This window comes from Ammospiza caudacuta, chromosome 33 (assembly GCF_027887145.1).
Source record: "Ammospiza caudacuta isolate bAmmCau1 chromosome 33, bAmmCau1.pri, whole genome shotgun sequence".
NCBI classification, from domain to species: Eukaryota; Metazoa; Chordata; class Aves; order Passeriformes; family Passerellidae; genus Ammospiza; species Ammospiza caudacuta.
Window position 1 is genome coordinate 705,114 of NC_080625.1, and position 26,648 is coordinate 731,761.

The following is a 26,648-nucleotide window of genomic DNA, read 5'->3' on the forward strand; positions in this document are numbered from 1 at the left end:
GGCTTTGGGGGGGTTTAGGTGGGATTTTGGGGGGATTTTGGGGGGAATTTTGGGGGGTTTGGGGGGGGCTAGGTGGGATTTTGGGGGGTCCTGGGGGGATTTAGGGGGGTTTGGAGGGGTTTAGGTGGGATTTTGGGGGGATTTTGGGGGGTCCTGGGGGGATTTTGGGGGACTTGAGGGGATTTGGGGGGATCTGAGGGATTTTGGGGCGCTTGGAGGGGTTTGGGTGGAATTTTGGAGGGATTTTGGGGGGTCCTGGGGGGATTTTGGGGTGATTTGGTGGGGTTTGGGGTTTTTTAGGGTTTTTTGGGGTTCGGGGTGCCCCAAACTCGCCGTTTTTTCCCCCAAAGCGGCCGTTCCTGTGCCTGGAGCGCGGTCACCGCAGGCTTCGGCATTTTGGGGTTTTTTTTTTGTTTTTTTTGGGGGGTTTTTGGGGGGTTTTCTGGGGGTTTTTTGGGGTTTTCTTTGGGGTTTTTTTTTTTGGGTTTTTTGGTATTTTTTGGGGTTCGGGGGTGCCCCAAACTCACCGTTTTTCCCCCCATAGTGGCCGTTGGCCCCGGACCCGTTCCAGCAGCGCGCCGCGCCGTGCCTGGAGCGCGGCCACCGCGGGCTTTGGGGTGCCCTAGAATTTTGGGGTTTTTGAGGGTTATTTTTTGTTTTTTGGGGGTTTTTTGGTATTTTTGGGGTTCGGGGCGCCCCAAAATCGCCATTTTTTCCCCCACAGTGGCCGTTCCTGTGCCTGGAGCGCGATCACTGCAAGTCTTGGAATTTTGGGGTTGTTTTTTTGGGGTTTTTTTTTGGGGGTTTTTTTTTTGGGGTTTTTGAGGTTTTTTTTTGCGTTTATTTGGGGGTTTTTTTTGGGTTTTTTTTTTGTTTTTTGGGATTTTTGGATTTTTAGGATTCCAGATGCCCTAAAATCACCGTTTTTCCCCCCATAGTGGCCGTTCACCCCGGACCCGTTCCAGCAGCGCGCCGCGCCGTGCCTGGAGCGCGGTCACCGCGGGCTTTGGCATTTTGGGGTTTTTGGGGGTTTTTTTGTGGGGGGGTTTGGATTTTTTTTGGGTTTTTTTGGTTTTTTGGTATTTTTTGGGTTCTGGGTGCCCCAAAATCGCCGTTTTTTCCCCCAAAGCGGCCGTTCCTGTGCCAGGAGCGCGGTCACCGCAGGCTTCGGGATTTTGGGGTTTTTTGGGGGTTTTTTGGGGGTTTTTTGGGGGTTTTTTGGGTTTTTTTTTTTGTTTTGTTTTTTTGTTTTTGGGGATTTTTGGATTTTTAGGATTCCAGATGCCCTAAAATCGCCGTTTTTCCCCCCATAGTGGCCGTTCACCCCAGACCCGTTCCAGCAGCGCGCCGCGCCGTGCCTGGAGCGCGGTCACCACGGGCTTTGGGGTGCCCTAGAATTTTGGGGTTTTTTTGGGTTTTTTGGGTTTTTTTGGTATTTTTAGGATTCCGGGGTTGCCCCAAACTCACCGTTTTTGCCCCCGCAGTGGCCGTTCGCCCCAGACCCGTTCCAGCAGCGCGCCGCGCTGTGCCTGGAGCGCGGTCACTCGGTGCTGGTGGCCGCTCACACCTCGGCCGGCAAGACGGCCGTGGCCGAGTACGCCATCGCGCTGGCCCGCCGCCACATGACGCGGTGAGGGCACCAAAAACGCCCGGGGACCCCAAAATCGCGTCCGGGAACCCCCAAAAACGCCTCGGGGGGCACCAAAATCGCCCGGGGACCCCCAAAACCGCCTCGAGGGGCACCAAAAACACCTCGGGGGGCACCAAAATCGTCTCGGGGGGCACCAAAATCGCCTCGGGGGGCATCAAAATCGCCCCGGGAACCCCAAAATCGCCTCAGGGACCCCCAAAATCGCCTCGGGGGGCATCAAAATCGCCTCGGGGGGCACCGAAATCGCCCCGGGAACCCCAAAATCGCCTCGGGGGGCATCAAAATCGCCTTGGAGACCCCCAAAATCGCCTCGAGGGGCACCAAAAACACCTCGAGGAGCACCAAAAACGTCTCGGGGGGCACCAAAATCGCCTCGGGAACCCCAAAATCGCCTCGGGGGGCACTGAAATCGCCCCGGGAACCCAAAAATCGCCTCAGGGACCCCCAAAATCGCCTCGGGAACCCCAAAATCGCCTCGGGGGGCACTGAAATCGCCCCGGGAACCCCAAAATCGCCTCGGGGGGCATCAAAATCGCCTTGGAGACCCCCAAAATTGCCCGGGGACCCTGAAAATGCCTCGGGGGGCACCGAAATCGCCTTGGGGGGCACCGAAATCGCCTCGGGGACCCCGAAAACGCCTCGGGGGGCACCGAAATCGCTTCCGGGGACCCCAAAATCCCCCCCAGAGACCCCCAAAGACCCCCAAATTCCCCCAGAGACCCCTGAACTCCCCCAAATCGCCTTCAGAGACCCCCAAACCCCCGCAAAACCCCCCCAAACCACCCCCAAATCACCCCAAAGCCACCCCGAAACCCCCTTCAGAGACCCCCAAATTCCCCCAAAATCCCCCCCAAAACCGCCTTCAGAGACCCCCAAATCTCCCCCAAATCCCCCCAAACCCCCTTCAGAGACCCCCAAACCCCTCAGAGACCCTTCAGAGACCCCCAAATCCCCCAAAATGCCCCCAGAGACCCCATCAGAGTCCCCCAAACTCCCCAGAGACCCCCAAATCCCCCCAAACCCCCTTTGGACACCCCCAAATTCCCCCAAACCCCCTTCAGAGACCCCCAAGTTCCCCCAAACCCCCTTCAGAGACCCCCAAGTTCCCCCAAACCCCCTTCAGAGACCCCCAAATCCCCCCAAAATCCCCCCAAACCCCCTTTGGAGACCCCCAAATCCCCCCAAACCCCTTTCAGAGACCCCCAAATCCCCCCAAAATCCCCCCAAACCCCCTTCAGAGACCCCCAAGTTCCCCCAAAACCCCTTTCAGAGACCCCCAAATCTTCCCCAAAATCCCCCAAAACCCCCTTCAGAGACCCCCAAATTCCCCCAAACCCCCTTCAGAGACCCCCCCAAAGCCCCCCAAATTCCCCCCAGAGACCCCCTCAGAGTCCCCCAAACCCCCCCAAATTCCCCCAGAGACCCCCAAATTCCCCCAAACCCCCTTCAGAGACCCCCCCAAACCCCCCCAAATCCCCCCAAACCCCCTTTGGAGACCCCCAAATCCCCCCAAACCCCCTTCAGCGACTCCCAAATTTCCCCAAAATCCCCCAAAACCCCCTTCGGAGACCCCCAAATTCCCCCAAACCCCTTTCAGAGACCCCCAAACCCCCCAAAATGCCCCCAGAGACCCCCTCAGAGTCCCCCAAACTCCCCAGAGACCCCCAAATCCCCCCAAACCCCTTTCAGAGACCCCAAATCTCCCCCAAATTCCCCCCAAAAGCCCCTTCAGAGCCCCCCCAAGACCCCCCTAACCCCCCTCGGGGGTCTCTGACCCGTTTCCCCCCCCCCGTGCCCCCAGGTCCATCTACACCTCTCCCATCAAGGCGCTGTCGAACCAGAAGTTTCGGGATTTCCGCGAGACCTTCGGCGACGTGGGGCTGCTGACGGGGGACGCGCAGCTGCGCCCCGACGCCGCCACCCTGGTCATGACCACCGAGATCCTCCGGTGCGCTGGGGAGGGGTCCCAAAGGGCCGTCTGGGGGGGTCCCAAGGGGGTCCTGGGTGGGTCCTGAGGCGATTTTGGGGGGATTTTCGGGGGGTTTGGGGCGGTCCTAGCGGGTTCTGGGGGGTCTCTGGAGGGGATTTGGGGGTCCGGGGGGCTCCCTGAGGGGTCCCAAGGGGCTCTGGGTGGGTCCTGAGGTGATTTTGGGGGGATTTTCGGGGGGTTTGGGGGGTCCCTGAGGGGTCCTGGTGGGTCTCTGAGGGGTCTCTGAAAGGGATTTGGGGGGTTCAGGAGGATTTTGGGGATCCTGGGTGGGTCCTGAGGCGATTTTGGGGGGGGTTTGTGGGGTTCTGGGGGGGTTTTGGGGGTCCTGGTGGGTCCCTGAGGGGTCTCTGAAGGGGATTTGGGGGTCTCTGAAGGGGATTTGGGGGGTCTTGGGGGGGTTTGGGGGGTCCTGGGGGGATTTGGGGGTCTCTGAAGGGGGTTTGGGGGGTCCTGGGGGGTCCTAGAAAGGTCCCAAGGGATCTTGAGGGGGTTTGGGAGCAGTTTGGGGGTCCTGGGTGGGTCCAGGAGGGGATTTGAGGGAGCTTGGGGGGTCTCTGCGGGGGTTTGGGGGTCTCTGAGGGGTCTCTGGGGGGATTTGGGGGTCTCTGAAGAGATTTTGGGGGGTCCCAAAGGGTCCCGGGGAGTCTCTGGGGAAATTTGGGGAGGGGTTTGGGAGTCTCTGAAGGGGATTTGGGGGGATTTGGGGGTCTCTGAGGGGTCTCTGAAGGGGATTTGGGAGGCTCCTGGGAGGGTCCCAAAGGGTCCTGGAGGGATTCTGGGCAGATTTGGGTGGAGTTTGAGGGTCCTGGGGGTGCTGAGACCCCTCCCCAAATTCATCTCCGCCCGCCCCCCAGGTCGATGCTGTACAACGGCTCCGACACCATCCGGGACCTGGAGTGGGTGATCTTCGACGAGGTGCACTACGTCAATGACGATGAGGTGGGGGTCTCTGGGGTGATTTTGGGGGTCTCTGGGGGTCTCTGGGGGTCTCTGGGGTGATTTTGGGGGTCTCTGGGGTGATTTTGGGGGTCTGTGAGGGGATTTTTGGGGGGTTTTTGGGGGGATTTGGGTACATGAGGGGGCTCTGACACCATCCGGGACCTGGAGTGGTGATTTTTGATGAGGTGCACTATGTCAGTGACGATGGGGTGGGGGTCTCTGGGGGTCTCTGGGGGTCTTTGGGGGTGTTTGGGGGGTCTCTGAGGTGATTTTGGGGGTCTCTGAGGGGATTTTGGGGGGATTTTTGCGGGGATTTTGGGGGGATTTGGGTACATTAGGGGGCTCTGACACCATCCGGGACCTGGAGTGGTGATTTTTGATGAGGTGCACTACGTCAGTGACGATGGGGTGGGGGTCTCTGGGGGTCTCTGGGGGTCTCTGGGGGGTCTCTGAGGTGATTTTGGGGGTCTCTGAGGTGATTTTGGGGGGATTTTTGGGGGGATTTTGGGGGGATTTGGGTACATTAGGGGGCTCTGACACCATCCGGGACCTGGAGTGGGTGATCCTCGACGAGGTGCACTACGTCAGTGACGATGGGGTGGGGGTCTCTGGGGGGTCTTGGGGGAATTTGGGGGTCCCCCGAGGGGTTTGGAGGGTCTCTGAGGGGATTTTGGGGGGATTTTGGGGTGATTTTGGGGGGATTTGGGGTGATTTTGGGGGTCTTTGGGGGGGCTTGGGGATGTGGGGGAGTCACCTCAGGGCTCTGGGGGCACCCAGGGATGGGTTTGGGGGCAGTTTGGGGGTCTCTGAGGGGTCTCTGAGGGAATTTTGGGGGGTTTTGGGGTTTCCAAGGTGATTTTTGGGGTTCCCCAGTTAATTTTTGGGGTTCCCGGGGGGTTTTTGGGGTTCCCCAGTTCATTTTTGGGGTTCCCAGGTGATTTTTGGGGAGTCTCAGGTGGTTTTGGGGGGGTTTTGGTGGTTCCCAGTTCATTTTTGGGGTTCCCCAGTTCATTTTTGGGGTTCCCAAAGACGTTTTGGGGTTCCCAGGGGGGTTTTTGGTGCTCCCGGGGAGGTTTTTGGGGGTCCCGAGTTCATTTTTGGGGTTCCCAGGACGTTTTGGGGTTCCCGGGTTCATTTTTGGAGTTTCCCTGTTGATTTTTGAGGTTCCCGGGGGAGGTTTTGGTGTTCCCGGGGGGTTTTTGGGGGTCCTGAGTTCATTTTTGGGGTTCCCAAAGACTTTTTGGGGTTCTCAGGGGGGGTTTTTGGTGCTCCTGGGGGGTTTTTGGGGGTCCCGAGTTCATTTTTGGGGTTCCCAGGACGTTTTGGGGCCCCCCCGACCCCGTTTTTGCCCCGGCAGAGGGGCGTGGTGTGGGAGGAGGTGCTGATGCTTTTTGGGGTTCCCAGGTTCATTTTTGGAGTTTCCCTGTTGATTGTTGAGGTTCCCAGGGGGGTTTTGGGGGGTCTTTGGGGGTCCCGAGTTCATTTTTGGGGTTCCCAGGACGTTTTGGGGCTCCCCCGACCCCGTTTTTGCCCCGGCAGAGGGGCGTGGTGTGGGAGGAGGTGCTGATGCTTTTTGGGGTTCCCAGGTTCATTTTTGGAGTTTCCCTGTTGATTTTTGAGGTTCCCAGGGGGGTTTTGGGGGGTTTTTGGGGGTCCCGAGTTCATTTTTGGGGTTCCCAGGACGTTTTGGGGCCCCCCCGACCCCGTTTTTGCCCCGGCAGAGGGGCGTGGTGTGGGAGGAGGTGCTGATCCTGCTGCCCGAGCACGTCAAGCTGGTTCTGCTCAGCGCCACCGTCCCCAACGCGCTCGAGTTCGCCCAGTGGGTCGGGTGAGGACCCCCGGGGGGGCTTTTGGGGGGCTTTGGGGGGGGTCCTCGGGGTGTTTCGGGGGTCCTCAGTGGGATCTGGGGGGGGTTTGAGGGGTCCCTGGGGGGATTTGGGGGCTCCTCGCGGTGTTTAGGGGGGGTCCTTGAGGGGCTTTGAGGGGTCCCTGAGAGGTTTTGGGGGTCCCTGAGGGGTTTTGGGGGTCTCTGGGGGGATTTGGGGGCTCCTCGCGGTGTTTAGGGGGGTCCTTGAGGGGCTTTGAGGGGTCCCTGAGAGGTTTTGGGGATCCCTGAGGGGTTTTGGGGGGTCCTCGGTGGGTTTTGGGGGTCTCTGGGGGGATTTGGGGGGTCCTTGAGGGGATTTGGGGGGTCCTCAGTGGGTTTTGGGGGGGTCTCTGGGGGGATTTGGGGGGTCCATGAGGGGTTTTGAGGGGTCCTCAGTGGGTTTTGGGGGGTCTTCGGGGGGTTTGGGGGGTCCTTGAGAGGTTTTGGGGGGTCTCTGGGGGGATTTGGGGGATCCTCAGGGGGATTTGGGGGGTCCTTGGGGGATCTGGGGGGGCTTTGAGGGGTCCTTGAGGGGCTTTGGGGGTCCCTGGGGGTGTTTGGGGGGTCCTTGAAGGGTTTAGGGGGGTCCTTGGGGGGTTTGGGGGCTTCCTCGGGGTGTTTAGGGGGTCTTTGAAGGGTTTTGGGGGATCCTTGAGGGGTTTTGGGGGGTCTTTTTACCCCATTTCCATCACACAAAGCAGCGCTGTCACTGCTCTCACATTCCCCAATCCCATTTTTTCCCAAAATCTCAATTTTTTACCCCATTTCCATCACACAAAGCAGCGCTGTCACTGCTCTCACATTCCCCATCCCATTTTTTCCCAAAATCTCCGTTTTTTACCCCATTTCCATCACACAAAGCAGCGCTGTCACTGCTCTCACATTCCCCATCCCATTTTTTCCCAAAATCTCAGTTTTTTACCCCATTTCCATCACACAAAGCAGCGCTGTCACTGCTCTCACATCCCCCATCCCATTTTTTCCCAAAATCTCCGTTTTTTACCCCATTTCAGCCACACAAAGCAGCGCTGCCACTGCTCTCACATTCCCCATCCCATTTTTTCCCAAAATCTCCGTTTTTTACCCCATTTCAGCCACACAAAGCAGCGCTGTCACTGCTCTCACATCCCCCATCCCATTTTTTCCCAAAATCTCAGTTTTTTACCCCATTTCAGCCACACAAAGCAGCGCTGCCACTGCTCTCACATTTCCCATCCCATTTTTCCCAAAATCTCCGTTTTTTCCCCCGTTTCAGGCGCACCAAGCGCCGCTGTGTCCGCGTTATCAGCACCCCGCGCCGCCCGGTGCCGCTGGAGCATTTTCTGTTCACCGGGAACAGCTCCCGCACCCGGCACCAGCTGTTCCAGCTGCTGGGCCCAAACGGGGCCTTCAGCACCCAGGGGTGAGACCCAAACCTGTCCAAAATTAACCCAAAAATCTGCCCTAAAACTGCCCCAAAAACCTGCCCCAAACTTGCCCTAATCTGCCCCGAAAATCTGTCCTAAAACTGCCCCAAAAACCTGCCTCAATCTGACCCAAAAACCTGCCCAAATCTGACCCAGAATCCTGCCCTAAACCTGTCCCAAATCTGCCCCAATCTGACCCAAAAACCTGCCTAAAACTGCCCCAAAAACCTGCCCTAAACCTGTCCCAAATCTGCCTCAATCTGACCCAAAAACCTGCCCAAATCTGACCCAGAATCCTGCCCTAAACCTGTCCCAAATCTGCCCCAATCTGACCCAAAAACCTGCCCAAAAATCCTGTCCTGTACCTGCCCCAAATCTGGCCCAAAACTTGCCCTAAACCTGCCCCAAACCTGTCTGAATCTGACCCAAAAATCTGCCCTAAACTTGTCCTGTGCCTGCCCCAAACCTGTCCCAAAAACCTGTCCTGTACCTGCCCCAAACCCGCCTGAATCTGACCCAAAAACCTGCTTGAATCTGACCCAAAAATCTGCCCTGAATCTACCCCAAACCGGCCCCAAACCTGTCCGAATCTGCCCCAAAAACCTTCCCAACACCTGCCCCAAAAACCTGCCTGAAACCTGCCCTAAACCTGTCCCAAAAAACTGCCCAAATCTGCCCCAAACCTGCCCGAGTCTGCCCCAAAAACCTGCCCCAAACCTGCCCGAGTCTGCCCCAAAAACCTGCCCCAAACCTGCCCCTCACCTGCCCCAAACCTGCCTCAAAAACCTGCCTGAGTATGCCCCAAAAATCTGCCCTGTACCTGCCCCAAAACTGCCCCAAACCCGTCTGAATCTGCCCCAAACCTGCCCCAAATCTGCCCCAAACCCACCTGAATCTGCCCCAAAAATCTGCCCTGTACCTGCCCCAAAACTGCCCCAAACCCGCCTGAATCTGCCCCAAACCCGTCTGAATCTGCCCCAAACCTGCCCCAAATCTGCCCCAAACCTGCCCCATAACCTGCCCCAAATCTGCCCCAAAAACCTGTCCTGTACCTGCCCCAAAAATCTGCCCTAAATGTGCCCCAAGCCCACCTGAATCTGCCCCAGAAACCTGCCCCAAACCTGCCCCACACCTGCCCTCAACTGCCCCACACCTGCCCCAGGTACTACGCGGCCGTGGAGGCCAAGAAGGAGCAGAGCAGCAAACACGCCCAGAGCTTCGGGGCACGGCAGCCCACCATGGGGGGCTCCAACCCTGGGCAGGTACGGGGGGTCCTGGGGGGTCTGGGGGCTTCACTGGGGGTCCCCAACCCCAGGCAGGTGTGGTGGACTTGGGGCTGCTCTGGGAGACCCCAACCCCGGGCAGGTACGGGGCGTTCTGGGGGGTCTGGGGGCTTCTATGGGGGTCTCTCTAACCCCATTTCTCCCCCAATCAGGAGCGGAGGGTCCAGAGTGTCTGGAGACCACCCTGAGGGTCCCTCTAACCCCATTTTCTCCCTCCATCAGGAGCAGAGGGTCCCGAGAGTCTGGGGGCTTCTCCGAGGGTCTCTCTAACCCCAATTTCTCCCATTTTCTCCCCAAATCAGGAGCGGGGGGTCTGGCTGTCCCTTCTGGAGACGCTGCGGGAGCGGGAGCTGCTGCCCGCCGTCACCTTCACCTTGTGGGGTCCCGAGGGTCTGGGGGCTTTTCCGGGGGTCACACTCACCCTGGGCAGGAGCAGCGGGGTCCGGAGGGTCTCTCTAACCCCAATTTCTCCCGTTTTCTCCCCAAATCAGGAGCGAGGGGTGTGGCTGTCCCTTCTGGAGACGCTCCGTGAGCGGGAGCTGCTGCCCGCCGTCACCTTCACCTTCTCGCGGGGCCGCTGCGAGGACCAGGCGGCAGCGCTGGGCTCGCTGGAGCTGCTCAGCGGCCCCGAGCGCGCCCAGGTGCGGCAGTTCCTGACGCGCTGCCTGGCCCGGCTGCGCGGCTCCGACCGCCGCCTGCCGCAGGTGAGGGGGTTTTGGGGGGAAAAAAGGGGATTTTGGGAAAAAAAAAGGGATTTTGGGATGTGGAGGTGGGTGTGGGCTGCGCGGCTCCCACCGCTGCCTGCCGCGGGTGGGAAAATGGTGGGAAAACGTGAGGGGAAAATGGCGGGAAAACGTGAGGGGAAAATGGTGGGAAAACGTGAGGGGAAAATGGTGGGAAAACGTGAGGGGAAAATGGCGGGAAAACGTGAGGGGAAAATGGTGAGAAATGTGAGGGGAAAATGGTGGGAAAACGTGAGGGGAAAATGGTGGGAAAACGTGAGGGGAAAATGGCGGGAAAACGTGAGGGGGGAAAAGGGCGGGAAAATGTGAGGGGGGGAAAAGGGCGGGAAAACGTGAGGGGAAAAGGGTGGGGAAACGTGAGGGGGGAAAATGGTGGGAAAACGTGAGGGGAAGATGGTGAGAAATGTGAGGGGAAAAGAGCGGGAAAACATGAGGGGGAAAAGGGCGGGAAAACATGAGGGGAAAATGGCGGGAAAACGTGAGGGGAAAATGGTGAGAAATGTGAGAGGAAAATGGTGGGAAAACGTGAGGGGAAAATGGTGAGAAATGTGAGGGGAAAAGAGCAGGAAACATGACGAGAAAAGGGTGGGATTTCGGGGTATAAAAGGGGATTTTGGGAGAAAAAAGGGGATTTTGGGATGTGGAGGAGGGTGTGGGCAGCGGCCCCGAGCGCGCCCAGGTGCGGCAGTTCCTGACGCGCTGCCTGGCCCGGCTGTGCGGCTCCGACTGCCGCCTGCCGCAGGTGAGGGGGTTTTGGGGGGAAAAATGGGGATTTTGGGGGAAAAAAGGGGATTTTGGGACATGGGGGTGTGTGTGCACTGCCTGACCCGGCTGTGCCTCCTGTAGGTAGGGATTTTGGGGGGAAAAAAGGGGATTTTGGGACGTGGATTTGGGTGTAATGGCTGCCTGGCCTGGCAGCACATTTCCCCTCCCTTTTCCCCCTTCCCTAGGTGCTGCAGCTCTCGGACCTGCTGCAGCGCGGCATCGGCGTCCACCATGGCGGGGTGCTGCCCCTGCTCAAGGAGATCGTGGAGATGCTCTTCAGCCAGGGGCTGGTCAAGGTGTGTGGGGACAGGTGCTGCAGCCCCACAGCTTGTGCCAAAAACCTGCCCCAAAAACCTTCCCCAAACTTGTACAAATCTGCCCTAAAACTTGTCCTGTACCTGCCCCAATAACTTTCCCCATACCTGCCCCAAACCTGCCCCATACCTGCCCGAAAAACCTGCCCCATACCTGCCCCATAACCTGTCCCAAACCTGCCCCATAACCTGTCCCACACCTGCCCCATAACCTGCCCCATACCTGCCCCATAACCTGTCCCACACCTGCCCCATAACCTGCCCCATACCTGCCCCAAAAACCTGCCCCATACCTGCCCCATAACCTGTCCCAAACCTGCCCAAATCTGCCCCAAAGACCTGTCCCAAACCTGCCCCATAACCTGCCCCATACCTGCCCCAAAAACCTGCCCCATAACCTGCCCCAAAAACCTGCCCCAAACCTGCCCCATAACCTACCCCAAACTTGCCCCATAACCTGCCCCAAACCTACCCCCAAAACCTGCCCCATACCTGCCCCATAACCTGCCCCAAACCTGCCCCAAACCTGCCCCATAACCTGCCCCAAACCTGCCCCAAATCTACCCCAAAAACCTGCCCCACACCTGCCCCAGGTGCTGTTTGCCACCGAGACGTTCGCCATGGGGGTGAACATGCCGGCACGGACCGTGGTGTTTGACTCCATCCGCAAACACGACGGGAACAGCTTCCGTGACCTCCTGCCAGGTGTGGGGCAGCTTTTTGGGGTCTCGGTGCTATGTCCTCCATGGGTGGAAAAGGGGTGAAAATGTCAAGGAAAAAGGGTGGGAAAGGTGAGAGAAAAAATAGGGGAAATGGCGTGGAAAAGGGGTGAAAAACATGATGGAAAAAGGTGGGAAAGGTGAGAGAAAAAAATAGGGGTAATGGCAGCAGTGGGGTGGAAAAGGGGTGAAAAATGGGAAGGAAAAAGGGCAGGAAAGTTGAGGGAAAAAATAGTAGAAATGGGGTTGAGAGAAGGTGGAAATGTGAGAGAAGAAATTTGAGGGGAATGAAGGGAATAGAGTTGTAAGCGTGATGGGAAATGTGAGGGGGAAAATGGTGGGAAACGTGAGGGGAAAATGGTGAGAAATATGAGGGGAAACTGATGAGATATGTGAGGGGAAAATGATGAGAAATGTGAGGGGAAAAGAGTGGGAAAACGTGAGGGGAAAAGGATAGGAAAATGTGGGGGGAAAATGGCAGGAAAACGTGAGAGGAAAAGAGCGGGAAACGTGAAGACAAAAATGGTGAGAAATGTGAGGGGAAAAGGAGCGGGAAACATGAGAGGAAAACGGGGGAAACGTCAGGGGAGAAAGAGGGAAATATGAGAAGAAAATGGTGAGAAATGTGAGGGGGAAAAAGAATGGGAAAGGTGAGGGAAAGAGGGCAGAAACCGTGAGGGGAAAATGGTGAGAAATGTGAGGGGGGAAATAGCAGGAAATGTGAGGGGAAAAGAGCGGGAAACGTGAAGGGGAAAATGGTGGGAGCTGTGAGGGGAAAAGGACAGAAAATGGGAGGGGAAAATGGTGAGAAATGTGAGGGGGGAAATAGCAGGAAATGTGAGGGGAAAAGAGCAGGAAAACATGAGGGGGAAAATGGCGGGAAAACGTGAGGGTAAAACCAGTAGTTTTTATGTGAAGAAAACAAGAAAATCACCTTTGTGTGGGGCAGGGCCATGTGTCACCTTTGTCCCTTTGTGTCCCCCAGGTGAGGGGAAAAAGGGCAGGAGACATAAGGGGAAAATGGAGAGAAACATGAGGGGAAAATGACGAGAAACGTAAGGGGAAAAATAGCAGGAAATGTGAGGGGAAAAGAGCAGGAAATGTGAGGGGAAAAAGTGGGAAAGGTGAGGGGAAAAGGGCAGAAAACGTGAGGGGAAAAGGGCAGGAAAATGAGAGGGGAAAATGGTGGGAAAACGTGAGGGGAAAATGGTGAGAAGTGTGAGGGGAAAGTGGTGAGAAATGTGAGGGAAAAAAGAGCAGGAAATGTGAGGGGAAAATGGTGAGAAACATGAGGGGAAAAGAGCAGGAAAACATGATGGATAAAGGGCGGGAAAACGTGAGGGGAAAACAGTAGGAAAACGTGAGGGGAAAATGGCGGGAAAACGTGAGGGGAAAATGGGAAGAAACGTGAGGGGAAAAGAGCAGGAAAACATGACGGGAAAAGGGCGGGAAAACGTGAGGGGAAAAGGGCGGGAAAACGTGAGGGGAAAATGGCGGCAAACACGAGGGTAAAACCAGTAGTTTTATGAGAAGAAAAGAAGAAAATCACCTTGCAGCGGGGCAGGCCTGTGTGTCATCTTTGTCCCTTTGTGTCCCCCAGGTGAGGGGAAAAAGGGCAGGAGACATAAGGGGAAAATGGAGAGAAACATGAGGGGAAAATGACGAGAAACGTAAGGGGAAAAATAGCAGGAAATGTGAGGGGAAAAGAGCAGGAAACGTGAGGGGAAAAAGTGGGAAAGGTGAGGGGAAAAGGGCAGAAAACGTGAGGGGAAAAGGGCAGGAAAATGAGAGGGGAAAATGGTGGGAAAACGTGAGGGGAAAATGGTGAGAAGTGTGAGGGGAAAGTGGTGAGAAATGTGAGGGAAAAAAGAGCAGGAAATGTGAGGGGAAAATGGTGAGAAACATGAGGGGAAAAGAGCAGGAAAACATGATGGATAAAGGGCGGGAAAACGTGAGGGGAAAACAGTAGGAAAGCGTGAGGGGAAAATGGCGGGAAAACGTGAGGGGAAAATGGGAAGAAATGTGAGGGGAAAAGAGCAGGAAAACATGATGGGAAAAGGGCGGGAAAACGTGAAGGGTAAAATGGTGGGAAAACATGAGGGGAAAATGGAAAGAAATGTGAGGGGAAAAGAGCAGGAAAACATGAGGGGGGAAAAGGGCGGGAAAACGTGAGGGGAAAATGGCGGCAAACACGAGGGTAAAACCAGTAGTTTTATGAGAAGAAAAGAAGAAAATCACCTTGCAGCGGGGCAGGGCCGTGCGTCACCTTTGTCCCTTTGTGTCCCCAGGCGAGTACACGCAGATGTCGGGGCGCGCCGGGCGCCGCGGCCTGGACGCCACCGGCACCGTCATCATCCTCTGCAAGGGCCCGGTGCCCGAGCTGTCCGACCTGCACCGCATGATGCTGGTGAGTGCCCGCCATGTCACCGCCATGTCCCCACTCGTGTGTCACCGCCGTGTCACCACCGTGTCCCCATCCGTGTCCCCACGCAGGGCCGTCCGTCGCCGCTGCAGTCGCGGTTCCGCCTGACGTACCCCATGATCCTGCTGCTGCTGCGCGCGCCCGCCCTGCGCCCCCACGACCTCATGCGCCGCAGCTTCGCCGAGTTCCCGCTGCGCCGCGACGCCACGGTGGGCACTGGGAGCACTGGGATAAACTGGGAGGGACTGGGGGGCACTGGGATGGACTGGGAGGGACTGGGAGGGACCGGGGATGGAGTTATGGGTGCTGGGAGGGACTGGGGTCCCTCATGCGCCGCAGCTTCGCCGAGTTCCCGCTGCGCTGCGACGCCACCGTGGGTGTGGGATGGACTGGGATAAACTGGGAGGGACTGGGATGGACTGGGAATGGAGTTATGGGCGCTGGGAGGGCACTGGGAGGGACTGGGAGGGGATTGGGGGGCACTGGGATAAACTGGGAGGGGGTGAGAGGGGATTGGAGGGCACTGGGAGGGGACTGGGAAGGACTGGGATTGGACTGGGGGGCACTGGGATGGACTGGGAGGGACTGGGTGGCACTGGGAGTGTCCCAGTATGGACTGGGATGGACTGGGAGGGACTGGGAGTGTCCCAGTATGGATTTGGGGTCACTGGGATGGACAGGGAGGGACTGGGAGTGTCCCAGTATGGATTGGGGGGCGCTGGGAGTGTCCCAGTATGGACTGGGAGGGACTGGGATGGACTGGGAGTGTCCCAGTATGGACTGGGATGGACTGGGAGGGACTGGGAGGGACTGGGAGTGTCCCAGTATGGATTGGGGGGCGCTGGGAGTGTCCCAGTATGGACTGGGGGGCACTGGGATGGACTGGGGGGCACTGGGATTTCCCCAGTCCAGACTGGGAGGACTGATCACATTCCCAGTATGGACACTGGGCTGTCCCAGTATGAACTGGGAGCCCTGTCACCCCACTAATGTCCCCCATGTCCCCCCATGTCCCCAATGTCCTCCAATGTCCCCAATCCCCCCAATGTCCCCAATGTCCCCCAATGTCCCCAATGTCCCCAACGCCCTCAATGTCCCCAATGTCCCCAGTGTCCCCCCATGTCCCCCCAATGTCCCCAATGCCCCCAATGTCCCCAATGTCCCCAATGTCCCCAATGCCCCCAATGTCCCCAATGTCCCCAATGCCCCCAATGTCCCCAATGTCCCCAATGCCCCCAATGTCCCCAATGTCCCCAATGTCCCCAATGTCCCCAATGCCCCCAATGTCCCCAATGTCCCCAATGCCCTCAATGTCCCCAATGTCCCCAATCCCCCCAATGTCCCCCAATGCCCCCAATGTCCCCAATGTCCCCAATGCCCCCAATGTCCCCAATGTCCCCAATGCCCTCAATGCCCCCAATGTCCCCAATGCCCTCAATGTCCCCAATGTCCCCAATCCCCCCAATGTCCCCCAATGTCCCCAATGTCCCCAATGTCCCCAATGTCCCCAACGCCCCCAATGTCCCCAATGCCCTCAATGTCCCCAATGTCTTTAATGTCCCCCCAGGCCCAGACCCGGCGCGTGGCCGCCCTCAGGGAGGCGCTGGCAGCACTTGGGGACCCCGAGGGGACACCTGGGGACAACGGAGGTGACATCGGGGACCTGCCCCAGTACCACCAGGCCGTGGTGGCGCTGCGCCGAGCCCGTGCTGTGCTGCAGGTGGGGACACCTGGGGACATTGGGGACACTGGGGACAATGGGGACACCTGGGGACATTGGGGACAATGGGGACATTGGGGACACTGGGGACACCTGGGGACATTGGGGACATTGGGGACAATGGGGACATTGGGGACATTGGGGACAATGGGGACATTGGAGGACATTGGGGACATTGGAGGACATTGGAGACAATGGAGGTGACAATGGAGGTGACAATGGTGGGGACATCAGGGACAATGGGGACATTGGAGGACATTGGGGACATTGGGGGGATTGGAGGGATTGGGGACATTGTGGGACATTGGGGGACATTGGGGACAATGGGGACAATGGGGACACCTGGGGACAATGAGGACATTGGGGACAATGGGGACAGTGGGGACACCTGGGGCCACATTTGGGGGGTCCTGTGGACATTGGGGGGACGGGGGGGACATTGGGGACATTGGGGACAACGGGGACACCTGGGGACAATGGGGGGACATTTGGGGGGTCTCTGGGGGTCCCTTTGGGGGTCTCCGTGCTCCCCCTGATTGGGTCTGGGGTCCGCAGCGGTGCCTGGCGCAGCCGGGGGGGCAGCGGGTGCTGACACCGGGCCGGGTGGTGGTGGTGAGCACCCCGAAACACCGCAACGCGCTGGGGCTGGTGCTGCAGGTACACCCCAAAAACCATCCTAAAGTACCCCAAAATATATCCCAAAAACACCCCAAAAATACCCCCAAAAACATCCCAAAATAACCCCAAAATAGATCCCAAAAACATCCCAAAAATACCCCCAAAAATATCCCCAAAATTGGCCCCAAAAACACCCCAAAAATACCCCAAAAACACCCCAAAAACATCCCAAAATAACCCCAAAATAGATCCCAAAAATATCCCAAAAATACATCCCAAAACCACCCCAAAAACTTCCCAAAATAACCCCCAAAACCCACCCCGAAACACCGCAACGCGCTGGGGCTGGTGCTGCAGGTACACCCCAAAAACCATCCTAAAATACCCCAAAATTACCACAAAATATATCCCAAAATAACCCCAAAATATATCCCAAAACAGCCCCAAAATACCCCAAAACACCCAAAAAATACCCCAAAATATATCCCAAAAACACCCCAAAAATAGCCCCAAAACTCACCCTGAAACACCGCAACGCGCTGGGGATGGTGCTGCAGGTACACCCCAAAAATACACCAAAATATATCCCAAAACCACCCCAAAATAACCCCAAAATTATCCCCAAAACACCCCAAAAATACCCCCAAAATACTGCAAAATAACCCCCAAAACCGACCCCGAAACACCGCAATGTGCTGGGGCTGGTGCTGCAGGTACACCCCAAAAACACCCCAAAATAACCCCCAAAAACACCCCAAAAACACCCCCTAAAAGTGCCCCCCAAAAATACCCCAAAACCACCCCAAAAACCCTGAAACACCCTAAAACTGCCCCCCCAAACACCCCCAAACTCCCCCCAAAACCCTCCCCAAACTCCCCTCAAGCACCCCCAAACTCCCCATAACCCCCCAAAACTCCCCCAAAATCCCCAAAATCCCCTCAACACCCCCAAAACCCCACCAAACTCCCCCAAACTCCTCAAACTCCCGCCCAAACCCCCCCAAAATCCCCCAAACTCCCCCAAAACCTCTCTCAAATCCCCTGAAATCCCCCCAAAACCCCCTCAAGCACCCCCAAAACCCCCCAAAATTCCCCCAAAATCCCACCAAAACCCCCCTCGAAATCCCCCCCCAAAACTCCCCCAACTCCTTCAAATTCCCCCAAACGCCCCAAATTTCCCCCAAATTCTCTCCCAGGTGAGCTCGGGGGGCTCGGGCCGCACCTTCACCACCCTCGTGCTCAGCGAGAAGCCCCCCGAGAATGGGGGAGCCCCCCCGGAGCCCCCCCAGGACGTGCCCTACCCCGAGGAGCTGCTGCTCACCCGCCTCTTCCTGCCCGAGGGTCTGCACCCCAAAAATACGGGAGGGGGGGACCCCAAATTTGGGGGCGTTCTGGAGGGGTTTGGGGGTCCCCAGGGTGGATTTGGGGGGGTTCGAGGGGGTTTTTGGGGTCCCCAGGGTGGATATTGGGGGGGTTCGAGGGGGTTTTTGGGGTCCCCAGGGTGGATATTGGGGGGGTTGAGGGGGTTTGGGGGTCCTTAAAGGGGGTTTGGGGGTCCTTAAAGGGGATTTGGGAGGGGTCCCCAAATTCCTGGGTCACTTTTGGGGGGATCCTGAGAGGTTTGGGGGTCCCCAGGATGGATTGGGGGGGGTTCAAGGGGGTTTGGGGGTCCTTAAAGGGGATTTGGGGGGGTCCCCCCAAATTCTTGGGTCACTTTTGGGGGGATCCTGAGAGGTTTGGGGATCCCCAGGATGGATTTGGGGGGGTTCGAGGGGGTTTTGGGGGGGTTCGAGGGGGTTTGGGGGTCCTTAAAGGTGATTTGGGGGGGGTCCCCAAATTCCTGGGTCACTTTTGGGGGGATCCTGAGAGGTTTGGGGGTCCCCAGGGTGGATATTGGGGGGGTTCGAGGGGGTTTTGGGGGTCCTTAAAGGGGATTTGGGGTTCCTGGGTCACTTTTGGGGGTCCCCAGGGTGAATTTTGGGGGGGTTTGGGGGGCGTTTTGGGGGTCCTTCAAGGGGGTTTGGGGGGGGTCCCCAAATTCCTGGGTCACTTTTGGGGGGATCCTGGGAGATTTGGGGGTGTCTGGGTCCAGTTTTGGGGGGGTCCCATCAGGTTTGGGAGGGTCCCTTTGGTTTTTGGGGGGTCCCTCAAGGTTTTTGGGGGGTCCCTGAAGGTTTTGGGGTCCCTGGGTCCATTTTTGGGGGGTCCCTGGGTCGGTTTTGGGGGGTCCCTGAAGGTTTGAGGGGGGGTCCCTGGTTCCATTCTGGGGATCTCTGGGTCCAATTTGGGGGTCCCGGGGTTCATTTTGGGGGTCCCTGAAGGATTTGGGGGTCTCAGGGTCCAATTTGGGGGTCCCGGGGTTCATTTTGTGGGTCCCTGAAGGTTTTGGGGGGTCCCTGGGTTGGTTTTTGTGGGTCCCTGAAGGTTTTGGGGGGTCCCTGGGTCCAATTTGGGGCTCCCTGAAGGTTTTGGGGTCCCTGGGTCCAATTTGGGGGTCCTGGGGTTCATTTTGGGGGGGTCCCTGAAGGTTTTGGGGGGTCCCTGGGTCCAATTTGGGGCTCCCTGAAGGTTTTGGGGTCCCAGGGTTCATTTTGGGGGTCCCTGAAGGTTTTGGGGTCCATTTTTGGGGGGTCCCTGTGTCGGTTTTTGGGGGTCCCTGAAGGTTTTGGGGTCCCGGGGTTCATTTTGGGGGTCCCTGAAGGATTTGGGGGTCTCAGGGTCCAATTTGGGGGTCCCGGGGTTCATTTTGTGGGTCCCTGAAGGTTTTGGGGGGTCCCTGGGTTGGTTTTTGGGGGTCCCTGAAGGTTTTGGGGGGTCCCTGGGTCCAATTTGGGGCTCCCTGAAGGTTTTGGGGTCCCTGGGTCCAATTTGGGGGTCCCGGGGTTCATTTTGGGGGGGTCCCTGAAGGTTTTGGGGGGTCCCTGGGTCCAATTTGGGGCTCCCTGAAGGTTTTGGGGTCCCAGGGTTCATTTTGGGGGTCCCTGAAGGTTTTGGGGTCCATTTTTGGGGGGTCCCTGTGTCGGTTTTTGGGGGTCCCTGAAGGTTTTGGGGTCCCAGGGTTCATTTTGGGGGTCCCTGAAGGTTTTGGGGTCCATTTTTGGGGGGTCCCTGTGTCGGTTTTTGGGGGTCCCTGAAGGTTTTGGGGTCCCGGGGTTCATTTTGGGGGTCCCTGAAGGATTTGGGGGTCTCAGGGTCCAATTTGGGGGTCCCGGGGTTCATTTTGTGGGTCCCTGAAGGTTTTGGGGGGTCCCTGGGTTGGTTTTTGGGGGTCCCTGAAGGTTTTGGGGGGTCCCTGGGTCCAATTTGGGGCTCCCTGAAGGTTTTGGGGTCCCGGGGTTCATTTTGGGGGTCCCTGAAGGTTTTGGGGTCCATTTTTGGGGGGTCCCTGTGTCGGTTTTTGGGGGTCCCTGAAGGTTTTGGGGTCCCCCCAGGCCCCCCCGGGCCCTGCCTGGAGCAGCTGCGCCCCGAGGACATCGTGGGGGTCACGGCCAAGACCCTGAGGGTGAACCCCGAAATTCTGCTGCAGGAGCTGCGCCCCCCCAGGGGACCCCGACCCCGGTAAGGGGGGGCTGGGGGGAAATTGGGGGCATTTGGGGGGTCCTGAGGGGATTTTGGGGGGTCCTGAGGGGGATTTTGGGGGGATTTGGGGGGTCCTGAGGGGGATTTGGGGGGTTCTGGGGGGGATTTGGGGGTCCTGAGGGGATTTTCGGGGGGTTCTTGGGGGGATTTGAGGGGTCCTGAAGGGATTTTGGGGGGATTTGGGGGGGTCCTGAGGGGATTTTGGGGGTCCTGAGGGGGATTTTGGGGGGTTCCGGGGGGGATTTAGGGGGTTCTGGGGGGATTTTGGGGAGTCGTGAGGGAATTTTGGGGGGATTTTGGGGGTCCGGAGGGGATTTTGGGGCTCCTGAGGGGGATTTTGGGGGGATTTGGGGGGTCCTGGGGGGATTTTGGGGGTCCTGAGGGGATTTTCGGGGGTTCTTGGGCGGGTCCTGAAGGGATTTTGGGGGGATTTGGAGGGTCCTGAGGGGATTTTGGGGGTCCTGAGGGGGATTTTGGGGGTCCTGAGGGGATTTTTGGGGGTGCTGGGGGGATTTTGGGGGGTGCTGGGGGAGGAATTGGGGTCTCACTGTGGATTTTGGGGTCCCTCTATGGATTTTGGATTCTCCCTATGAATTTTGGGGTCTTTCCCCCCAGGTCCCCCTCTTTTGGTGGGGGTCTCTTTTTTGGGGTCCCCCCCATGAATTTTGGGGTCTTTCCCCCCAGGTCCCCCTCTTTTGGTGGGGGTCTCTTTTTTGGGGTCCCCCCCATGAATTTTGGGGTCTTTTTCCCCCAGGTCCCCCCCCGTGGGCGGGGGTCTCGCGGCCGCCCTGCAGGAGCTCTCCCGCCTGGCGGGGGTCTCGGCCAGGGAGGGGGGGGGGCTCCCCCTGCTCGAGGCTTTTGGGGTCCCCCCCGGGCGCGACCCCGAGGCGGCGGCGGCGGCGGCCGAAATCAGGGGGCTGGGGGCGGCCCTGGGGGGCTTCAGGTGCGTCAGGAGCCCCCGGTTCCCACAGCAGGTAAAATTTGGGGGGCTCAGGGGGGTTTTTGGGGGGTCTTTGAGGAATTTTGGGTTTTTTTGGGGGGGGTTTTGGGGTTTTTTTGAGGGAATTTTGGGGGTTTTTGGGGGGTTTTTTGGGGGCCTCAGGGGGCTGGGGGCGGTCCTGGGGGGCTTCAGGTGCGTCAGGAGCCCCCGGTTCCCACAGCAGGTAAAATTTGGGGGGTGGGTTTGGCATTTTTGGGGGTTTTTGGGGGAATTTTGGGGTTTTTTGAGGGAATTTTGGGGTTTTTTGGGGGGGTTTTTTGGGGGCCTCAGGGGGCTGGGGGCGGCCCTGGGGGGCTTCAGGTGCGTGAGGCGCCCCCGGTTCCCCCAGCAGGTAAAATTTGGGGGGGTTTTGGGATTTTTGAGGGGGGTTTTGAGGAATTTTGGGTTTTTTGGGGGGGGTTTTGGGGTTTTTTTGGGGGAATTTTGGGTTTTGGGGGGGGGTTTTTTGGGGGCCTCAGGGGGCTGGGGGCGGCCCTGGGGGGCTTCAGGTGCGTCAGGAGCCCCCGGTTCCCACAGTAGGTAAAATTTGGGGGGGTTTTGGGATTTTTGGCGGGGGGTTTGAGGAATTTTGGGTTTTTTGGGGGGATTTTGGGTTTTTTTGGGGGAGTTCAGGGGAGTTTTGGGGGGCTTTGGGAGAGTTTGGGGGGGTTTTTGGGGCAGCTCAGGGGGCTGGGGGCGGCCCTGGGGGGCTTCAGGTGCGTGAGGAGCCCCCGGTTCCCCCAGCAGGTAAAATTTGGGGGGGTTTTGGGATTTTTGGGGGGGGTTTTGAGGAATTTTGGGGGGTTTTTGGGGGGGGTTTTGGGGTTTTTTTGGGGGAATTTTGGGGATTTTTTGGGGGGTTTTGGGGTTTTTTGGGGGGCAATTTTGGGGGGGGGTTTGGGGGGTCCCTGTGGGGTTCTGCCCCATTTTGGGGTCTTTGCACAGCCCCTGCTTCTCCCAGCAGGTATTGAGGGGTGGGATTTGGGATTTTGGGGGGGTTTTGGAGGGGATTTGGGGGATTTTTGGGGGGGATTTTTGGAGGGGATTTTGGGGGGGTTTTGGGGGGATTTTGGGGAATTTTTGGAGGGATTTTAGGGAATTTTTGGAGGGATTTTGGGGGATTTTTGGAGAGGATTTTTGGAGGGGATTTTGGGTTTTTTGGGGGGGGATTTTGAGGGATTTTTAGAGGGGATTTTGGGGATTTTTGGAGGGGATTTTGGGGAAATTTTGGAGGGGATTTGGGGGATTTTTGGAGGGATTTTGGGGAATTTTTGGAGGGATTTTGGGGAATTTTTGGGCGGGCTTTTGCGGAAGTTTTGGAGGGGATTTTGGGGGATTTTTGGAGGGGATTTTTGGGGGATTTTGGGAGGGGGTTTTGGGGGATTTTTGGAGGGGATTTTTGGGGTGTTTTGGGGTTCAGGCACCCCCTGACCCCGCTCCCCGTTGCCCTCCCAGTACTCCCAGTATGCGGCCAGGCAGGAGCTGCTGGAGCAGCTGGAGGAGCTGCAGTTCCAGCTGTCGGACCAGTCCCTGCTGCTGCTGCCCGAGTACCACCAGCGCCTCGAGGTGGGCACAAAACACCCCAAAATCACCCCAAAAACACCCCGAAAATCACCCCAAAAATCCCGCCAGCAATACCCCAAAAACACCCCAAAAATCACCCCAAAAATCACCCCAAAATCACCCCAAAATCCCCCAGTCCCTGCTGCTGCTGCCCGAGTACCACCAACACCTTGAGGTGGGGATCAAAACACCCCAAAAACACACCCCATAAACCACCCCAAAAATACCCCCAAAAACACTCCAAAAATCCCCACAAAATCACCCCAAAAATACACCCAAAAATCACCCCAAAAATCCCCACAAAATACCCCAAAATCACCTAAAAAATCCCCCCAAAATACCCCAAAATCACCCCAAAAATACCCCCAAAATGACCCCAAAATCACCCCAAAAACACCCCCAAAACCGCCCCAAAACCACCCCAAAAATACCCCAAAAATCACCCCAAAAATACCCCCAAAAATACCCCCAAATCACCCCAAAAAACACCCCAAAAACACCCCCAAAAAATGCCTGAAGAATACCCCCAAAATACCCCAAAACCACCCCCAAATGCACTCCAAAACCACTCTAAAACCAGCCCAAAACCACCCCAAAATTACCCCAAAATTGCCGCAAAAATACCCCCAAAATACCCCAAAACACCCCCAAAATACCCCAAAAATTACCCCAAAAATACCCCCAAATCACCCCAAAAATACCCCCATAACCACCCCCAAAATTACCCCAAAAATACCCCCAAAATACCCCAAAATCACCCCAAAAAACACCCCAAAAACACCCCCAAAAAATCCCTGAAGAATACCCCAAAAATACCCCAAAACCACCCCAAAAATACCCCAAAAATCCCCTCAAAACCACCCCAAAAATCACCCCAAAAACACCCCCAAAAACACACCCCAAAACCACCCCAAAATATCCCAAAACACACACCTAAAGTATCCCAAAACCACCCCAAAATATCCCAAAATCACCCCAAACCCCCCCAGGTCCTCTCGGAGCTCGGTTACGTCTCGGGGGTGCAGTGGCGCTGGGCGGCCGCGTGGCGGCGCTGCTGAGCACGGAGCCGTTGGTGCTCACCGAGCTGCTGCTGGGCAAAAGAATCACCCCCAAAAACACACCCCAAAACCACCCCAAAATACCCCAAAACCACCCCAAAAACACCCTAAATCACTCCAAACCCCCCCAGGTCCGGTTACGTCTCGGGGGTGCAGTGGCGCTGGGCGGCCGCGTGGCGGCGCTGCTGAGCACGGAGCAGTTGGTGCTCACCGAGCTGCTGCTGGGCAAAAGAATCACCCCCAAAACCACCCCAAAATATCCCAAAACCACCCCAAAAACACCCTAAACCACCCCAAACCCCCCCAGGTTCTCTCGGAGCTCGGTTACGTCTCGGGGGGTGCAGTGGCGCTGGGCGGCCGCGTGGCGGCGCTGCTGAGCACGGAGCAGCTGGTGCTCACCGAGCTGCTGCTGGGCAATGTGCTGGCCCCGCTGCGGCCCGAGGAGAGCGTGGCGCTGCTCTCCTGCCTGGTGACCCCCGGCCGCGGGGAGCCCCTGCCCGAGGGGCTGACCCCCGCCCTCACTCAGGTGAGACCCCCAGGGAGGGGTTTGGGGCACTTTGGGGTGGGTGTTGGGGGGGGTATTGGGGACTTTGGGGTGGGTATTTGGGTGTTTGGGGCACTTCGAGGAAGGTATTGGGGCTCTTTGGGGTGAGTATTGGTGGGTTTTAGGGGTTTGGGGTGGGTATTGGGGGGTTTGGGGTGGTTTTTGGGGGGTTTGGGGCCCGAGGAGAGCGTCGGGGTGACCCCCAACCTCACTCAGGCGAGACCCCCAGGGAGGGGTTTGGGGTGATTTTGGGGTGGATTTTGGGGTGATTTTGGGGTGGATTTTGGGGTGATTTTGGGGTGGATTTTGGGGTGATTTTGGGGTGGATTTTTGGGCTGATTTTTGGGGGTGTTTTGGGGGTAATTTTGGGGTATTTTGGGGTGGATTTTGGGCTGATTTTGGGATGGATTTTGGGGGTGATTTTTGGGGGTATTTTGGGGTGATTTTGGGGTGATTTTTGGGGTGATTTTGGGGTATTTTGGGGTGATTTTGGGGTATTTTGGGTCCATCCCCAGGCCCTGGAGCATCTCCGCGCCGTCGCCGCCCGCGTGGCCCGGCTGGAGCAGCACTGGGGGGATTTTTGGGGTGATTTTTGGGGTGATTTTGGGGTGATTTTGGGATGGATTTTGGGGGTGATTTTGGGGCGATTTTGGGGGTTCCTGGGTGTCTTTCCCAGGCCCTGGAGCGGCTCCGCGCCGTCGCCGCCCGCGTGGCCCGGCTGGAGCAGCAGCGCGGCCTCGGGCCCGGCCCCGACGACTTCGTGGCCCAGTTCGGCTTCAGCCTGGTCCAGGTGGTCTACGAGTGGGCCAGGGGCATGGTGAGACCCCCAAAAACACCCTGAGACCCCCCCAAAAACTCCCCAGGACCCCCAAAAACCCATCTGGGACACCCAGAGATTTCCAGGGACCCCCTGGGACTCCTCTGGGACCCTCAGAAACCACCTGGGAACCCCCAAAAAACCCCTGGGACCACCAAAAACCCCCCTGAGATACCCCAGGACAGCCCTGGGACACCGCCAAGCCCAGTGTCCCCAACGTCCCCAATCCCCGCAATGTCCCCAACCTCCCCCAACCTCCCCCCATTGTCCCCAGTGTCCCCAGTGTCCCCAAGGTGCTCCCAATCTCCCCATTGTCCCCGCTGTCCCCTCAGTGTCCCCACTCCCTCCAATGTCCCCAATGTCCCCAATCCCCCCCAATGTCCCCAATCCCCCCCAATGTCCCCAATGTCCCCAACATCCCCAATGTCCCTCATCTCTCTCCATTGTCCCCAATGTCCCCAACACCCCCCATTGCCCCCAGTCCCCATCTCCCCATTGTCCCCAATGTCCCCAATCCCCCCTAACCCCTCCAACTCCCCATTGTCCCCTCTGTCCCTTCAATGTCCCCAATTCCCCCAATGCCCCCAATGTCCCCTCAATGTCCCCTCAATGTCCCCAATCCCTTCAATGTCCCCATTGTCCCCCCAATGTCCCCAGTGTCCCCAACGTCCCTTATATCCCCAATGTCCCCAATGTCCCCACTGCCCCCAATCCCCCCATTGTCCCCAATCCCCTCAATCCCATCAATGTCCCCAACGTCCCCAATGTCCCCCCAATGTCCCCAATGTCCCCAATGTCCCCCTGTCCCCAATCCCCCCACTGCCCCCAATCCCCCCAATGTCCCCAATGTCCCCATTGTCCCCCAATGTCCCCACTGCCCCAAATCCCTTCAATGTCCCCAATCCCCCCATTGTCCCCAACGTCCCCCCAATGTCCCCAATGATGTCCCCAATCCCCCCAGTGCCCCCAATCCCCTCAATGTCCCCAATGCCCCCAGTGTCCCCATTGTCTCCAATTCCCCCAATGTCCCCAATGTCCCCTCAATGTCCCCAATCCCCCAATCCCCCCATTGTCCCCATTGTCCCCCCAATGTCCCCAATGTTCCCAACGTCCCCATTGTCCCCAATCCCCTCAATGTCCCCAGTGCCCCCAATGTCCCCAATCCCATCAATGTCCCCAACGTCCCCTCAATGTCCCCAATGTCCCCAATACCCCCACTGCCCCCAATCCCCCCATTGTCCCCAATCCCCTCAATCCCATCAATGTCCCCATTGTCCCCCCAATGTCCCCAAAGTGTCCCCAATGTCCGCAATCCCCCCAGTGCCCCCAATCCCCCCATTGTCCCCAATCCCCTCAATCCCCCCAATGTCCCCAACGTCCCCACTGCCCCCCCCCGTCCGCAGCCGTTTGCGGAGATCGCGCGGCTGGCGCCGGTGCAGGAGGGCTCGGTGGTGCGCGCCATCCAGCGCCTGGAGGAGCTGCTGCGGGAGCTGCGCCAGGCCGCGCGCGCCGTGGGCGACCCCGCCATGGCCGCCAAGATGGAGGCGGCCGCCGCCATGATCAAGCGCGACATCGTCTTCGCCGCCAGCCTCTACACGCAATAAAGGGACGCCGGGGGACGCGGCCTTGATGGCTGCTGACCCCCCCCCGGTGCCCGTGTGGTTCGGTCCA

General features: G+C 58.0%; 1 protein-coding gene and 1 pseudogene across 1 annotated transcript in view; one reads left to right on the forward strand and one right to left on the reverse strand.

Annotated features, from left to right (window-relative positions):
• The window catches only part of SKIC2 (SKI2 subunit of superkiller complex), a 26,885-nt gene extending 267 nt beyond the window's left edge, over positions 1-26,618 (forward strand). Inside the window, exons 2-23 of the mRNA XM_058822505.1 lie at positions 939-1,009; positions 1,314-1,386; positions 1,485-1,630; positions 3,453-3,599; positions 4,496-4,580; positions 6,302-6,408; positions 7,703-7,849; positions 9,016-9,115; positions 9,628-9,840; positions 10,830-10,940; positions 11,552-11,663; positions 13,966-14,084; positions 14,171-14,308; positions 15,667-15,819; positions 16,375-16,476; positions 17,634-17,778; positions 19,869-19,995; positions 20,771-20,990; positions 22,451-22,561; positions 23,924-24,142; positions 24,837-24,977; positions 26,381-26,618. Coding sequence (XP_058678488.1) covers positions 939-1,009; positions 1,314-1,386; positions 1,485-1,630; positions 3,453-3,599; positions 4,496-4,580; positions 6,302-6,408; positions 7,703-7,849; positions 9,016-9,115; positions 9,628-9,840; positions 10,830-10,940; positions 11,552-11,663; positions 13,966-14,084; positions 14,171-14,308; positions 15,667-15,819; positions 16,375-16,476; positions 17,634-17,778; positions 19,869-19,995; positions 20,771-20,990; positions 22,451-22,561; positions 23,924-24,142; positions 24,837-24,977; positions 26,381-26,581 — 2,988 coding nt within the window. The 3' untranslated portion in view covers positions 26,582-26,618. The remainder of the gene's footprint in view (positions 1-938; positions 1,010-1,313; positions 1,387-1,484; positions 1,631-3,452; positions 3,600-4,495; positions 4,581-6,301; positions 6,409-7,702; positions 7,850-9,015; positions 9,116-9,627; positions 9,841-10,829; positions 10,941-11,551; positions 11,664-13,965; positions 14,085-14,170; positions 14,309-15,666; positions 15,820-16,374; positions 16,477-17,633; positions 17,779-19,868; positions 19,996-20,770; positions 20,991-22,450; positions 22,562-23,923; positions 24,143-24,836; positions 24,978-26,380) is intronic.
• The window catches only part of LOC131570177 (zinc finger protein 665-like), a 507,112-nt pseudogene that overhangs the window by 421,639 nt on the left and 58,825 nt on the right, over positions 1-26,648 (reverse strand).